This window comes from Hyperoodon ampullatus (genome assembly GCF_949752795.1).
Source record: "Hyperoodon ampullatus genome assembly, chromosome: 18".
In the NCBI taxonomy this organism is placed as follows: Eukaryota; Metazoa; Chordata; class Mammalia; order Artiodactyla; family Ziphiidae; genus Hyperoodon; species Hyperoodon ampullatus.
In genome coordinates, this window is record NC_136931.1 from 50945464 (window position 1) to 50962019 (window position 16556).

Genomic DNA, 16556 nt, shown 5'->3' on the forward strand with positions numbered 1-16556 from the left:
GCGCGAAGCTCCCCGCGCCTTTGGCTCCCAGCGGCAGCGGAAAAGTCTCAAAACTTTTTTCCTCTTCTCCCAACCAGCTCGTCCCTCCTCCCGCTCCTCCTCCCCCTCCTCCCCGCAGTGGCGGCGGCGGCGGGGGCGGCGGCGGCTCTTCTCAGACTCTGGGGCCTCGGGCTGCTCCTCGGCGGCTCCTTCCTCCGTTCCCGGCTGAGGCCGGCCCCGCGGGCGGCTTCGAGCCGGGGGGTGCCCCGGAGGGGGCGTCCCCCCTGCCCCCGGCCGGGGGCCTCGCTGTCTGGCGGATCCGCGGCGGGAGGAAGGGAGTGGGACGGCCTGGGGCGCGAAGGGCGGCGGCAGCGGCGACCGGCTGGGGCGGCGGGGGGTTTTTGAAGCCGCCCCGGCCCCACCCAGGAAGCGCGCGGGGCGGGGGCGGCCCTCAGGGGGAGGGCATGGGGGGGCCGGTCCACAGTCCTCATCTCGCGTGGGCGGGCTCCAAGGGGGGTCCCTTAAGCCCTGGGGGGAGGGGGCGGGCACCCGGCTCCGCCCCACCAACAGGGTGCTGCCTCCTGGCGGCTGAGCGCTACCAAAGCGGGCGGCTGTGCTGCGGGTGGCTTTGAGGACTGTGCGAGGGTCCCCGAGGGAATAAAGACCTGGCGGGGAGGGCTCAATCAGAGGATGGGGACGCAGGGTACAGGGAATCCGAGGACGACCACCCCGAGTGGAGAGTGGGAAGCTGGGGCAGTGAGGGAGAGGGTCAGCCAGAAGACAGGGAGCCAGTGGGGAGAGGGGCTCAGAGGAGGGGGACCCCCAAGGAGTGGGGGCCATAAGAGCATCGCCCAGAGTGGGGAGGGGGTCAGAGGTTGAGGGAGAGGACAGGGGAAGGGGGCCTGAGGAAGGAGGGTGACAGTGGGAGGATAGGGCACTGGACAGCCAACAGATGAAGGTCAGAGAAGCACTCACATCTGAAAGAACTGCTCTCCTTTACTGAGCCCTTCCATGTGCCAACAGCTTCTCTGCACCCAACCCCTGTGAGCCCACACATTTACTGCCCCCATTTTACAGATGGGGAAACTGGACCTGGGAGGGGCAGCCACTGGGCTTGAGATGCTAGTCAGGAGAGAAGCCACACCAGTCTTGGCTGGGGTCAGGTCTGACAGTCTCCAGAGCCCACGCTTCTGACCCCTGTGCCATCCTGCCCCTCACCGGGTGTCCAGAGATATGGCTGGGGGCCAGCGGTCCGTACAGGGTCCTTCAGCATTCGACGCCATAACGATCAAAGTGGCGCAGCAGCAGGCCCAGCTCAAGGTGCACGGTGCCACCGGCAGCAGTGTGCAGGCGATAGCGGTCAGCCCCACTGTAGATGGCATCTCCATGCAGCAGCTGAGGCCCGCCACCCACGAAGGCCCTTGCCAGCTGCTCCCGCCAGCTGCCTAGGGGCCGCCATGTGGGGCAGTCCAGCTGGTGGGTGCCTGGACTGCTGGGCACATGGCAAAAGCCGTAGCCTGCAAGCTGGCAGCGGCCGAAGCTGTCCTGGGACCATACCTGGAGATGGAGTCGGGGCCAACCTGCAGCACAGGAGGGAGGGAGGCAAAGTGGGATGGGTATAGCCCAGCAGGAGCTCCTGGAGATCCCAGGCCCAGTCCTTCCCCGCCAGGTTTCTGCCCCAGCCTCCTCTCTGGACTCCTACCCCCACAGAGCAGCCAAAGGGATCCTTCCGAATCCGTAGTCCTCCCCTGCTCAAAACCCTTCTATGATTCCCCAGTGTACTCAGTATAAAGTCCAACCTCAACATTCAAGGCCCTTTAGGTCTGGCCTCTGTTGACTTCCCTCTCCGTGGCCTCTTCCTCTGTGTCCCCATCTCAGGGGAGCCCAGTCCCCAGGTGAGTATGTTGGGCCTTGTCCTCGATGCCTCCCTCCTTCCCTCCCCGTGGCCACACCCTGTCCTCTTTTCTGGCCTCAGGGCCTTCTTTCCTGCTCCCTCACCTGGCAGCTGGAAGCATCTTTCTCTCCCTTCCATAGGTTTCCCAGGGTCCTCACTCAGAATATAATTCAGCTCCTCAATCGGTAGGCAAAGCCCTTGGAGACCCAGCCCCATTTCACCCTCCTTTCTGAGTCCCTCCGTGCTAGGCCCTGTTCTAGAAGCTGGGGACACAGCAGTGAACAGAGCAGACAAAAATTCCTGCCCTTGTGCAGCTGACATCTTAAACAACGAACACTGTAAATACGCAAATTATAGGGTACGTCAGATGGTGATAACTGCTCTGGAGAAAAACAAGCTGGGTGCGGGTAGGCATGCAGTTTTGTTTTGTTTTGTTTTGTTTTGTTTTTTGCGTTACGCGGGCCTCTCACTGTTGTGGCCTCTCCCGTTGCGGAGCACAGGCTCCGGACGCACAGGCTCAGCGGCCATGGCTCACGGGCCCAGCCGCTCCGTGGCATGTGGGATCCTCCCAGACCGGGGCACGAACCCATGTCTCCTCCATTGGCAGGCGGACTCTCAACCACTGCGCCACCAGGGAAGCCCCAGTTGTTTTTTTTTTTTAATATTTATTTATTTGGTTGCACTGGGTCTTAGTTGCAGCAGGCAGGCTCCTTAGTTGTGGCATGCGAACTCTTAGTTGCAGCATGCATGTGGGATCTAGTTCCCTGACCAGGGATCAAACCCGGGCCCCCTGCAGTGGGAGCGTGGAGTCTTAACCACTGGGCCACCAGGGAAGTCCTGGCATGCAGTTTTAGAAAGGGGGTGATTAAGCAAAACTTTCCTGAGAAGGTGACATCTGAGTGAATGCTTAAAGGAGGAGAGGGAGTGGGGGCTATGTGGATATCTAGGGAAGAGCGCTCCCAGCAGAGGGAATAGCTAGTGCAAAAGCCCTGGGGTGGGAGCTGCCTGGTGGGGCCGATGTGGCTGGAGCAGAGTGAGATGGGGGAGAGGGGGAGGAGGTGACACAATCAGATTGAGCAGGGCCTTGTGATCCATGGTAAGGTTTTGCCTTTTACCCTGAGTGAGATGGGGACCACAGAGGGTTCTGAGCAGAGGAGGAACGTTACCTAACTTAGGTGTTCACAGGGGGACAGACTTATGGGGCTGAGGTAGGAATACCAGTAAAGAGGCTACTGTAATAGCCCAGTGAGAGGTGAGGGTGGACAGATCAGGGTGCTGGGAAGAGGGTAGGGGGAGTGGTGGGATTTAGGATGCATTTCAAAGGTGGAGCTAATGGGATTTCCTGATGGACAAAATTGGGGGGGGTATGAGAAAAGAGGAGGCAAGGGTGATGCCCACATTCAGAGACTCGGGGTCCTGAAGAGCTGAAAGGACTGTTGCCTGCCTCCCTTTCCAATCCATCACCCACAAGGCAGCCAGAGGGATCTCTTAAAAGCAAAACCTGACTTGTCAATCGCCTGCTCTGGCTCCCCAGTGCCTTCAGGATATGGCCTCCACTCTGCGGCCTGGCATTCAAGGCCTTGCAATGGCCTGTTCCCTGTCCCCTGCCACCTCACCCCCTGCAGTCCTCTCACTCTCCCTTGGTCCTCCAAATGCCCCTGGCTCACTTTCCCCCTTGAGCCTTCCACACATGGCTTTCTGCCCAGAACCCTCTTTCATCTTTCTGTTTTAATAGCTCCTACTGTCCTTTCACAGCAAAGCTCAAACATCCCCTCCTCCAGGAAGCCCTCCCTGAACCCCCCAGTAGGGTCAGGCACCTCCGCTGGCCTCCCATAGCCCTTCAAGATCCCCCATCCCAGTCCTGCCCACTCTGGGCTGCCACTGTCTGAGGGCAGCTCTGTCTCTCCCAGGGGATGATGAACTGTGTGGGGACAGGGCTGGGGAGCTGTCTCAATCACTGATATCTCCCTGGCATCACCTGACACAGGGCAGGCACTCGGTAACTATTATTTATATGGTAGAAATATATGGCATATTTACCTAGGCTATTTCCTGGAATCCACCCATTTTTTTTTTTTTTTTTTTTTTTGCGGTACGCGGGTCTCTCACTGTTGTGGCCTCTCCCGCTGTGGAGCACAGGCTCCGGATGCGCAGGCTCAGCGGCCATGGCTCATAGGCCCAGCCGCTCCGTGGCATGTGGGATCTTCCCAGACCAGGGCCCGAACCCATGTCCCCTGCATCGGCAGGTGGACTCTCAACCACTGCGCCACCAGGGAAGCCCCACCCCTCTTTAATGACCCAAATTTTCTGCCAGAAGAGGTTTTCTGATACCCCTCCTCCCCCACGTATTCATTTCCCCCCTGAGCAGCTGAGGAGCCCTACCTGCAGAATAGCCACCAGCCCTCACCTCTCTCTCTCATAACCCAGCTTCCTGCTGATTGAAGACTCTCTTGCTTTGTCTCTGTGAAAGCCACCTCCCTCTCCCCCTGGCTCTCCCCTTGACCTTGCCCCGTCCACCCCTGGCCTCTTCCCTACTCCTAACGCACTCTAGAGCCGGCCTGGGGAGGCCTCAGCTCACCCTCTCCAGGGCCAAGCCTGGTCAGGAAAGGGACACAAAGGGCATGGGAGCAGGAACAGCACTTGATGTTTCCAGTCCCCGCAGCACTGAGTGCCACTAACCCACCTCCCCTTAGTCTAGCCTGGGGCCCAGGCCGGGAACTCACCTTGTAGGCCTTTGGTGGTGAAGTGCAGGTCGATGGGATGGGACCAGTAGGCCATGTCCCCTATCTGGGGGGTGTCCACCTGTGTCTGGCCCTCCCGAACGCCTGACAGGAGCTTCCATGCTGCCCCTGCAGTGAGAGCCAGGACACGGATGAGGCAGGGCGGGGTGGGAGGCAGCCATCAGGAAGGGGATCCCACTGTGGCTATAGGACCCCATTTCTCCCTGGCATTGGGGAGCGGAGGGTTGCAAAGCATGGACCCTGGAGCCAAATGTCTGGGTTCAAATCCTGGCACTATTTCTTCCTGCCCATGCAACATTGGGCCAGTTACCTTTCTCTGCCTCCGTCTTCCCATCTGTAAGGTGGGTGTAATAATAATGCATTCCTCCCAGGCTTGTGAGAAGATTAAATGAGTTAATACACACGAGGCACTGAGAACAGTGTCTGGGGCATAATGAGTGCCGGATGAGTGCTGGGGATCATTTTACTACTATTCTCACCCCACGTTTAGAGGCCTAGTCCAAGGACTAAGGTGGAACCAAGGCGGTCCTTCACAAGCAGAAGCACAGACCAAATCGTGAACGGTGCGTCGTAATAGCAATCCTACTGAGGGTGATAATAATAGCAAAAATGCACCGACTGCTTACTAAATGCCAGACGCTGCGCTAAGCGCTTTAGTAATGAATTCATTTAATCCACCCTCTGGGACTCTTAATCCCCACCCCACCCCCCAGTTTACAGACTCTCCTCCTGTGGAGGAGAGTCTACAAGGCCTTACATGGCCTGACCTGTGCCCTCCCTAACCCCTTCCTGAACTCATCTCCCATCACTTTCCCCATTCCTCACCACCCTCTAGCCTCAGTGGTCCTATTTTTTTCCCCTCCTCAGGGCCTTTGCACTGGCTGTTCCCTCTGCCTAGAAAACTCTGCTCCTGGATGTCCCGATGCCTGGCTTTTTTTCATCCTTCAGGGATCAGCTCCAGTGCCACTTTCACAGAGGGGTCCTCCCTCACCCTCCTATCCCAAAACTAACCAGTCCCTCTCACATCATCTCTCATCTCATTTATTCGTAGTACCTAGTACACTATCTGTAATCATTGCACTCACGTCTTTACCTGCTTATTTCTTGTCTGTCTCCCCTGCTGTGAGCCCCAAGAGAGCAGGGATGTTGTAAACTACTGGATCCCTAGAACCTCAAACCCAGATCTTGGTACACAGAAGGTGTTCAATAAATGTTTGTTTTGGACAAATAAATGATCCTAGGAGGTGGGTGCTAATACAATCCCCATTTTACAGGTAAAGAAACCTTTACCTTTCATTCCACAAACCTTTACTGAACACCTACTCTGTGCCAAGCACTGTTCTCCATGCTGGGGCTACAGCAGGACCGCAGCAGACCAAGGTCCCATGGTGGAGCTGATTCAAATGGAGGTCTGCTTTTCGTTTTTAGGTTTTCGTTATTATTACTTTTTTTGGCCGTGCCACGCCACACGTGGGATCTTAGTTCCCCGACCAGGGATTGAACCCGTGTCCCCCGCAGGGGAAGCTCAGAGTCTTAACCACTGGACCGCCAGGGAAATCCCTCAAATGGAGCTCTGACCGACGGCAGAGACCAAGCCCTTTATCTGACTGCGCCTTGGCTCTCTATTGGATTAACTGCCCCCTACCCACCTTCTCCCTGACCAAGAGCCCCCTGAAATAATAAAAATCATGTTGGTTACTGCTCCCTTGCGGGCCAGGTGAGGAAAGCACCAAGCCTTGAGTCAGGATCCTCACATACAAGACTTCCTAACACCCCTATGAAGGACAAATAGTCACACTTTACAGATAAGAAAACTGAGGCTGCGAGAGGGAATAGCACTTGCCAGGGTCACAGAGCAAGTGAGTGGAAGGGTACTGGAAACCAAGTCTGATTCCAGGCCTTGCTTTTTATTCGCTCAGCTGGAGGATCCCAATTTCCCAGGGAATCTCAACCACCAACCTACCCACCAGTGAGATCGCAAAGAACCCCAGGCCTGAAAAGATGATGATGGCAATGGCCACACTCATTTCTTGGGCATTTATCTGTGCTAGGCAACATACCTAGGGCTTTACGAACAAGAGCCCATCCAAGTTTTACACAAGCCGGGCAAACACTTACTGAGGACTTACAAGTCTAGGCCCTCTTCTAAGTGCTATTGATATTCATTTAGTCCTCACAACAACACCATGAGGTAAATAGTGTTATTATTCCCATTTTATAGACAGGGAAATCGAGGCAAAGACAAGTGGCCAGGGTCACATAATTAATAAGCAAGAGCTGGTTTTGAAACCCGGGCAGTCTGTGCTCTTAACCTCAGCACTCTGCTGCCTCAGCTGCCATTAGCTTCATTTTCAGACAAGGAAACTGAGGCTCAGAGAGGTCAAGTCCAAGGGCTCCCAATCAATAGGCAAGGGAGTTCGTATCTGAGCCCAGACCTGGTGGCCTGTGGCCCTAGCCATCACACCACCCACCACACTATACTGCCTCTGATGGAGAGGCATGAAAATTGAGACCTCCAAGGTCCCTCCTGGGCCTGTGTAGATGGATTTGGATGACTGTCAGAACAGGGTTCCTACATTCTCACAGAGAAATATGAATACAGGAAGGTGGCCTCTCCTCTTCATTTCAAGATGGAAACTTCCATTTTACATTAAGAGCTCAATAAATGGAGACGGTTAAGCAAAGAGTTAAGATGGGGGAGGCACCCAGAGCACCCCTAAGACAGTGAATGAAGTCCAAGCAGTGTCGTTACCGCTGTCAAGTGTTTTGAGGACTGGGAGTGTGTGTTGGGGGTAGCTGGGTGGGTCCAGACTATAGTCTCATATCCTTAGGGAATGTGTGTTGAGAGAGTGGGAGTCTGAGTCCCCAGAGACGGGATGGGAAGGGATAATAAGAAGGGAGCCTAAGACTCATGAACAAAGCGTGGTCAGGGTTAGGAGTCCTGAGAGCCCATGGAAGCTGAGGATCAGGGACTGAGGTCAGCGGATCAAGGAAAGTAGGTGGAGGCGTCTAGGCTGCGGGGTCTTGGTGGGGAAATGAACCATGCCCGGGAATACCTGTGTGGATGCCCCACTTGCAGAAGAGGCTACTTTCCGAGAAACCGGTGGCCCCCATGATCTGCCCAATCACGTGCACTTCAGCCATGGCCCTGAGGGGGGAAAATATAATCACAGCCTTATGAGAAGAGTGTACAATTATCTCCACCTAATAGATGGGAAAACTGAGGCCCACCAAGTAAGGAACAGTACGTGGGATTCCAAGCTAGTTTCGTCAAACCACTGAGGCTGCGGTCTTAACCATGACACTAACTGCCTCTCCAGGAGAGCCGCAGAAAAATGAGGGGCGAGAAACGGACACTCCAAGGAGCTGGCATCTAACTCTGCCTGCCTCTAAAGTAACCTTTTCATCCTGCTCATTGCAGCGGAAAGTCCCGCCCCAGGGGCACATGGCTCCGCCCTCAACACAAAAGCACCGCCTCCTCGGGTCAGATTTCCGCCCCCCACCGTCATGAGGCGCATGCGTTTTAAGTGCAGGGCACCTTAGCTCCACCTCTGAGCCCGCGCATGCGTTATTCCTACCTCAGAGCGTCTAACGGTTAGGAGAGGCGAAAGCGGGGATTGGAGTTCATCGACCTGACCTGTCCCTCTCTCCGCAGGCGCTGACTTCCCAGGCCTAGCTCGCGCCTCTCCCAGGACCTTCCCGGCAGCAAGATTGCTGAGACGCCGATCCCTCCGAAGCCGCGCCCGCCTCCCGGCTCCCTGGTTGTTGCTGGGGCAACGGCAGCCTCCTCCCCTGGCCTTGTCCCCGCCCTGCGGGTCGCTAATTGGCCCTGGCAATCTGTGGGGGCGGGGCTAACCTGTGATGGACACTTTCTCTCCCCCCTCTCCATTTTGGGAAAGGCGTCTCTCCAACCGCGAACCACGGTTCAGCCATTTGCGGCGTGGCCTTATGTGGCCATCTTGAGCGTGGCTGAGGAAGGTTGGGCACCAATGGTTTGTCCCAGATACTCTCATATAACAGAATAAGCAAATCCATCGATGTCCCGTGCCCCCTAAAACTCCCTCTCAACCGGGGCCACAAGTCAGAGACTTGAGCCAGAGCCAGGGGGGAAATCTCCCTCACGTCATTGTGTGCATCCCTCTGCCTCATAACTGGAAAAAAAAACCTCATTCAGAGAAGTTGGGGAGGGGGTTCCTTTTTAGAATTCCTCCAAGCTCCTCAAGAACTGATAAATTCAACTTCCTTCACTGTTAGTGCTGATTCTGAGCAAGCAGGGGGTGGGTTGCGGGAAGGGGTATGAGAAATGAGGAACTGAGGCCTCTTTATCTGCAGAAAATCCTGTTTTTGAAGCCTGGACTCTGTCAATAACTTGTGACCTTGCACAGCTCTAGGTCTCAGTTGTCGCATCCATGTAATGGACACAAGGGGAATGACTGAGTCAGAGGCACTCACACATTCTGATTTCCTGAGCGGTGCCTTCCCCACCGTAGTTCGTGCCTTATTCCTCCAGCCCAGACCCGGAGTCCAAAAGGAACTTATTCCTCTACTTTTTGCAAAATGGGGACTGCAAAAGTTAGAGTCACCAGCTGAAAGTTATAGGGAGAGGGCAACGTTTCAATAGGATAGTATTTATATAGATAAAATAATTTAATAGGTATACAATTCAATAATATTTCACTAATAGGTATATTTGAAAGCTACCATTTATCGAGTGATTTCTCCGTGCCAGCCGCTGTAAACTGATTGTTTTGCATGCATGATCTCCTTTAATCCTCACAGATATCCCACAAGGTGGGTAATTATCAGCCTTACTTAAGATGAAGAAATTAGGGCAAAATCGTTTGCCTTAAACCAAATTGATGGGCTTCCCTGGTGGCGCAGTGGTTAAGAATCCACCTGCAGGGGACACGGGTTCAAGCCCTGGTCCAGGAATATCCCACATGCCGCGGAGCAACTAAGCTCCTGCACCACAACTACTGAGCCTGCGCTCTAGAGCCCACGAGCCACAACTACTGAAGCCCGCACGTGCCTAGAGCCTGAGCTCGGCAACAAGAGAAGCCACCGCAGTGAGAAGCCGGCGCGCCGCAACGAAGAGTAGCTCTCGCTCGCCGCAACTAGAGAAAGCCCGCGCGCAGCAACGAAGACCCAATGCAGCCAAAAATAAAATAAGTAAAAAATAAATAAATTTATTTTTAAAAAACCCAAATTGATTATAGTTCTGTCTCACTCTGTCCCCACACCTTATGTTCTTAACTTCCTGCTGTCCTGCCTCTCTTGGATACACATCTCCCAGTATCAAAGGAATATGGAGGTTATGGGTGTCATCCTCATCTCCATCACTTACCACATCCAACCAGTCATCAAAGTCTGGTACATGGGACTTCCCTGGCGGTCTAGTGGATAAGACTCCACGCTTCCACTTCAGCGGGCATGGAGTTCGATCCCTGGTTGGGGAACTAAGATCCTGCATACCACGTGGCATGCCCAAAAAACAAACAAAAGTCTCATACAATGCTCCTTCTTAAATATTTTTTTCTTCAGTTTTTTTCATTTTCATTTTCATTTCATTTTTTTCTTCAGTGGTTTCTTTCCCACTGGTTGACATTAGTGATTAAGAAAATGCTTCCCAGTTCAACTACCTGGATTTAAGTGTTAGCTCTGGCTCTTCTGTGTGACCTTTAGCCTCTCTGTACCTTAGTTTCCTCATCTGTAACTTGAGAATGAGTTATGGTACCCACCTTGTTAGATTATTGTCAGGATTTAATGAATGTATGAAGCTGTTTTAAAATATGTCCACAGATTCTTTGACACTCCTTCTTTCACTAGGTGGAGCCTAATTTCCTTCCTCTTGAGTATAGGCTGCACTTTGTAACTTGCTTCTAACCAGCAGAATATGGTAGAAGTGTTGCTGTGTGACTTCTTAGACTAAGCCATAGAAGGCATTGAGGCTTCCTCATCCATCTCTCTATTGAATGGCTCACTTTGAGAGAGACCAGCCACCATTTGTGACAGCACTGAAGCAGCCAGCGGAGAGACCCAAATGGAAAATAACCGAGGCCCCGTGCCAACAAACCAGCATCATGTGAGTGACCCTTCTTGGAAGGACATCTTTCAGCCACATCAAATCTTCCAGTGACTGTTGCACCTGGCCAACATGCTGACTGTAGCTTCACGACACCCTGAGCGAGAACCAGCCAGGTAAGCCATCAACAGATTCCTGACCAGCAGAAACTGTCTGATGGTAAATGTTTGTTTATTTATTTATTTATTATTTTTGGCTGTGTCGGGTCTTTGTTGCTGCGCGCGGACTTTCTCTAATTGTGGCGAGGGGTGGCTTCTCCTGTTGTGGAGCACGGGCTCTGGGGCGTGCAGGCTTCAGCAGCTGTGGCTCGCGGGCTCTAGAGCGCAGGCTCAGTAGTTGTGGCATATAGGCTTAGTCACTCCGCGGCATGTGGGATCTTCCCGGACCAGGGATCGAACCCCTGTCCCCTGCATTGGTAGGAGGATTCTTAACCACTGCGCCACCCGGGAAGTCCCTGTTTGTTGTTTTAAGCCACTAAGTTTTGGGGGATAATTTGTTATGCAGCAATAATAACGAATACAAATGCCTAATGAAATTAGGGCAGTGCCTGGCACATAAGAAGCACGATAAATGTTTGTTACTATTGATGGTTTTTATTGTTTATGTTGTTGTTACTGAAATGGCATATTTTACATTTTTTTTACGAGAAGCACACTGAATATTTATGTACTTTTTATTCTTTTTTAAAAAATTTATTGATCTTAATTGTTTATTTTTGGCTGTGTTGGGTCTTTGTTGCTGCGCGCGGGCTTTCTCTAGTTGCGGTGAGCGGGGACTACTCTTCGTTGCGGTGCGTGGGCCTCTCATTGTGGTGGCTTCTCTTGTTGCCGAGCACGGGCTCTAGACGCGCGGGCTTCAGTAGTTGTGGCTCACAGGCTCTAGAGCACAGGCTCAGTAGTTGTGGCGCACAGGCTTAGTTGCTCCGCGGCATGTGGCATCTTCCCAGACCAGGGCTGGAACCCATGTCCCCTGTGTTGGCAGGCGGATTCTTAACCACTGCGCCACCAGGGAAGTCCCTGTACTTTTTATTCTTTTTTTAAAAAATTAATTTATTTATTTATTTTTGGGTGTGTTGGGTCTTCGTTGTTGTGCGTGGGCTTTCTCTAGTTGTGGCAAGCAGGGGCTACTCTTCGTTGCAGTGCATGGGCTTCTCGTTGCGGTGGCTTCTCTTGTTGTGGAGCACGGGCTCTAGGCACACGGGCTTCAGTAGTTGTGGCACGTGGGCTCAGTAGTTGTGGCTCATGGGCTCTAGAGCGCAGGCTCAGTAGTTGTGGCGCACGGGCTTAGTTGCTCCGCGGCATGTGGGATCTTCCCGGACCAGGGCTTGAACCCGTGTGCCCTGCATTGGCAGGCGGATTCTTAACCACTGCGCCACCAGGGAAGCCCTACTTTTTATTCTTAAAGTTTTTAAAATTGTGATAAAATACACATAACATAAAATTTACCATTTTAACCATCTTTATGTGTACGGTTTAGTGGCATTAAGTACATTCACATAATTGTGCAACCAACCTCTAGAACTCCTTTCATCTTGCAAAACTGAAACTCTGTACCCATTAAACAAAAACTCCCCATCCCTCCCTTCCTCTAGCCCCTGGAAACCACCTATTTACTTTCTATTTCTATGAATTTGACTACTCTAGGTGCCCCATCTGAGTAGAATCATTATTTGTCCTTTTATTACTGGCTTATTTCATTTAGAATAATTTAGCATAATGTCCTCAAGGATCATCCATGCTGTAGTGCATGTCAGAATTTCCTTTTTTTAAAAAAATTACTTGGCAATTATTTATTTATTTAGAAGTATAATTGACCTACAATACCATGTTAGTTCCAGGTGCACAACATAATGATTCAGTATTTCTATACATTACAAAATGGTCATCAAAGAATTTCCTTCCTTTTTAAGGCTAGATAATATCCCATTTTATATATACACCCCATTTGCTTTACCCATTCATCTGTCGATGTACAGTTGGGTTGCTTCCACCTTTTGGCTATTGTGAATAACGCTGCTATGAACATGGGTGTACACATATCTCTTCAAGACCATGCTTTCAGGACTTCCCTGGTGGCACAGTGGTTAAGAATCCCCCTGCCAATGCAGGGGACATGGGTTTGATCCCTGGTCTGGGAAGATCCCACATGCCGCAGAGTAACTAAGCCCGTGCACCACAACTACTGAGCCTGCATTCTAGAGCCCGCGTGCCACAACTACTGAAGCCCGCGTGCCACAACTACTGAACCTGCATGCCACAACTACTGAAGCCTGCGTGCCTAGAGCCCATCTCCGCAACAAGAGAAGCCACCACAGTGAGAAGCACGCACACTGCAATGAAGAGTAGCCCCCCCTCACCACAGCTAGAGAAAGCCCGCACACAGCAACGAAGACCCAACACAACCAAAAATAAATAAATAAATTTATTTTTTAAATTTATTAAATTTATTTTTTTTAAAAAGACCCTGATTTCAGTTCTTTTGGGTATGCACCCAGAAGTGGAATTGCTGAGTCATATGATAATTCTATTTTTAATTTTTTGAGGAAGTGCTGTACTGATTAACAGAGTGACTGTTCATATTATTCTTTTACATCTTGCTTTTTTTTTTTTTTTTTTTGGCGGCGCTGCGCAGCTCCTGGGATCTTAGTTCCCTGACAGTGATTGAACCCAGGCCCTCGGCAGTGAAAGCGCTGAGTCCTAACCACTGGACCACCAGGGAATTCCCACATCTTGCATTTATCATTCAGTGATACATCTTGGAAAGTTATCCATATCTTTAGATCTAACTTGCTCTTTCTCAAAAATAAATGTTTTGAAGTGTACAGAAAAGCGCACAAATCATAAGTGAACAGCTGAATTAAATTTCATAAACTGAACACACCTGGTAACCAGAACTCAGCTCATGAAAAGAACATGACCAGCCCCTCCAGGATGCCCCCAAAGGAAACCACTAACTGGACTTTTAACAATATGGATTAATTTTGCCTGTTTTCATACTTTATATAAATGAAATCTCACAATATGCATTGTTTTGTGTCTGCTGTCTTTTGCTCAGTGTTTTGTTTGTGAAATTCATCCCACGCTATTGCATGTGGCTGTAGTTCTTTCATTCTCATTGCTATATAGTTTCCTCTGTGTGAAGATGCTACACTTTATCCATCTGTTGATGGGAATTTGTTTTTTGGTGGACATATGTTCATATCTGATTGGACTGGAATTGCTGGGTCATAGGATACGTTCAGCTATAGTAGAAACTACCCAACAGCTTTCCTAGTGGTTGGACCAATTTGGATGCCCACCAGCAGTGTACGAGAGTTTCCCCACTCCATATCCTCACCATCACTTCCTGGTGGTGTCTTCTTTCATTTAGCCATTCTGGTGGGTGTGTATTGGTATCGCACTGTGATTTTAGTTTGCATTTCCCTGATGATTAGTTGAGTAACTTTTTAAATGTTCATCTCTCCCTTGGATTTCCTCTTTCTGTGAAGTTTTGTTCAATTCTTTTGCTTGCTTTTCTGCATACACACACACACACACACACACATGCATATATATATACACACATGCAAATATATTATATTCGTAAATATAATTCATAATATATTAGTAAAATTCTCCTAAGAACAAGGGGATTCTCCTATATAACCATAATACCAATTTAACATTTCCCCAAGTATCAGTTTAAGATTGATAGAAAACTATCATCTAATTTATAGTCTATGTTCAAATTTCTCCCATTGTCCCAATAACATACCTTGTCACCATCTGCTTTCCATCCGTGATCACACTTTGTTTAGTTGTCATGTTTCTTTAGTCACCTTTAATCTAGAACTGGCTGCCAGCTTTTAAATTTTTGTTATTGTTTTGGTTTTCATGACACTGACATTTTTAAAGTGTACAGACCAAGTACTTTATAGAGTGTCCCTCAGTTGGGCTTTGACCCATGTTTTCTCATGATTCAATTTGGATGATGCATTTTTGGCAGAAAAACATCACAGAAATGATGTTGTGTCCTTTTCAGTGCATATCAGGAGGCACACGATGTTCATTTGTCCCGATACTGGTGATGTTAACTTCTATTACCTGGTTTTAGGCGGTGTCTGCTGGTGTTGTCCGTTAATACTATTTTTTTCCCTTTGTAATTAATAAGTAATCTGTGGGAGGATACTTTGAGACTAAATAAATATCCTGTTCCTCATCAAACTTTCACTCAGTGGTTTAGGCTTCTGTTGATGATCCTGGCTGGAATTTTGTGTTTAATATTCCAGGACCATCACAACCCCCAAGAGGCCTGGGCCCCTAGTGACATCCTGGAAGGGGTGGGGAGACTGTACGAGGCTGATGGTGGCCAGAGAGATCTATTGGAAGTGAATAAATCTCTACGGTGGCCTAGGGGGTTGAAGGGACCCACATTGCCCAGGGATTTGGTAAAAAACTGAGGCTGGTGAGAATTCATGCCCTTACCCCACAAATATGTATCAAAGTCCTGCTTGGGGCCAGGCACTGTTCTAGGCCCTGAGGCACAGCAGTAAACAAAAGAGATCAAATCCCAGCCAAGCTGGAGCTGGCACTGGTGGGAGGACTCAAACCAGCAGAAATATGTAATATGTTTCATAGTGATAAGAGTGAGGTTAAGGGGATACAGAGTAACAAGGGTGTCTCTCCCCATAAAACAGTTCTGCCCCCTCTCCTTCTCATCTATGCTCCTGTGGGTCTCCCTGCCTGTTGTCTGCCAGAAACTCTGGCTGAGCCAAGGTCACTTCCAGACACTGTCTGTTCTCCCCAGGAGTGGGGCCTGTACCAGCTTCAGCGTCTGGACTCTTGGCACGGAGCCCCAGAGCCCTGGAGCGAGGGAATGCTGGCCTGCCCCACATCAGGAAGGGAATCCTCCAGTTTGGCTGTCTGGGACTGGTGAGATGGAGGGCTTCCGAGAAAGAGAAGCCAGTGCAAGCTGGGTGGCCTCCCTGAAGGAGGTGGAGGACTGCTGGGCGAGAAGAGTCCCTTAATTAGACTGATGAAGACGGATGTAAACAATTATATTCCTAAACACCATCAAACACATTCAGAGTGCCTAGTTTGGGGCAAATGTTGGACATTTGTTATGGAACCTAATCTAAGTGCTTTATATATGTTATCATATCTAAGAGGCAGGGGGTATTTTCCCTATTTCACAGATGAAGAAATTGGGGTTCAGAGAGGTGATGCCATTATCCAGAGGTCACACAGCGAGTGCTTTGAAGAGCCTGGAAAGGAACTCAGGTCTGTGTGGGTCCAAACACTAACTCATAACCACCACCTGTACCACCTGCTAAGCAGCACGCCCTCCCTGGCCCACTCCCAGCACCGCCCCTTTCCCTGGAAGCCCCCGCCGCACCTTCTGCCTCTGCTTTCTCCCCTCTACTTGGGCCGGCAAGAAATACAGCCCTGGGTTACAGTCTGTGGGTCGGTCCTAGTACCAGTTGTTTACCTTGGCCAAGTGAGCACACACCTCTGAGCCTCAGTTTCCTTAACTGCCTAATAGGGATACAAATAGAGCTACTGAGAGGAGTCCGCGCGTTGATGAACGTAGGGTATCTAACCCCCGCGCCGGGCGTAGTCTGCACTCAGTGACCCGGCGGCACGCTTTTAGGCAAGTTCTAACTCTCTGCGCCCGTTTCCTCCTGGGCACGACAGGACAATCAATGATAGTGCCTCTTAGGTGGTTCTCGGGAGTAAACGTGTACGTGTATATGTAAAGCACTAAGAACCGTGCCCACAGTTAGCCGGGGTTGCTGTTTTTACTGTTGGGGAGGGGGGAGGGCAGTGGGGTGGAAGCAGGGCCAAGCCAGGAAGGCTCTGGAGAATCGGGGCGCCCCGTCCTC

At 50.9% G+C, this 16556-nt stretch overlaps 1 protein-coding gene across 1 annotated transcript; it reads right to left on the minus strand.

The window, feature by feature from the left end:
* Window positions 1–953: 953 nt before the first annotated feature.
* Window positions 954–7758, minus strand: B9D2 (B9 domain containing 2; the record flags this gene model as incomplete). The annotated part of the gene is made up of 3 exons (XM_079724212.1): window positions 954–1559; window positions 4597–4722; window positions 7671–7758. 3 exons carry the CDS (start codon window positions 7756–7758, stop codon window positions 1246–1248), a joined length of 528 nt encoding a protein of 175 aa, XP_079580338.1. The 3' UTR covers window positions 954–1245.
* Between the last annotated feature and the right edge of the window lie 8798 nt (window positions 7759–16556).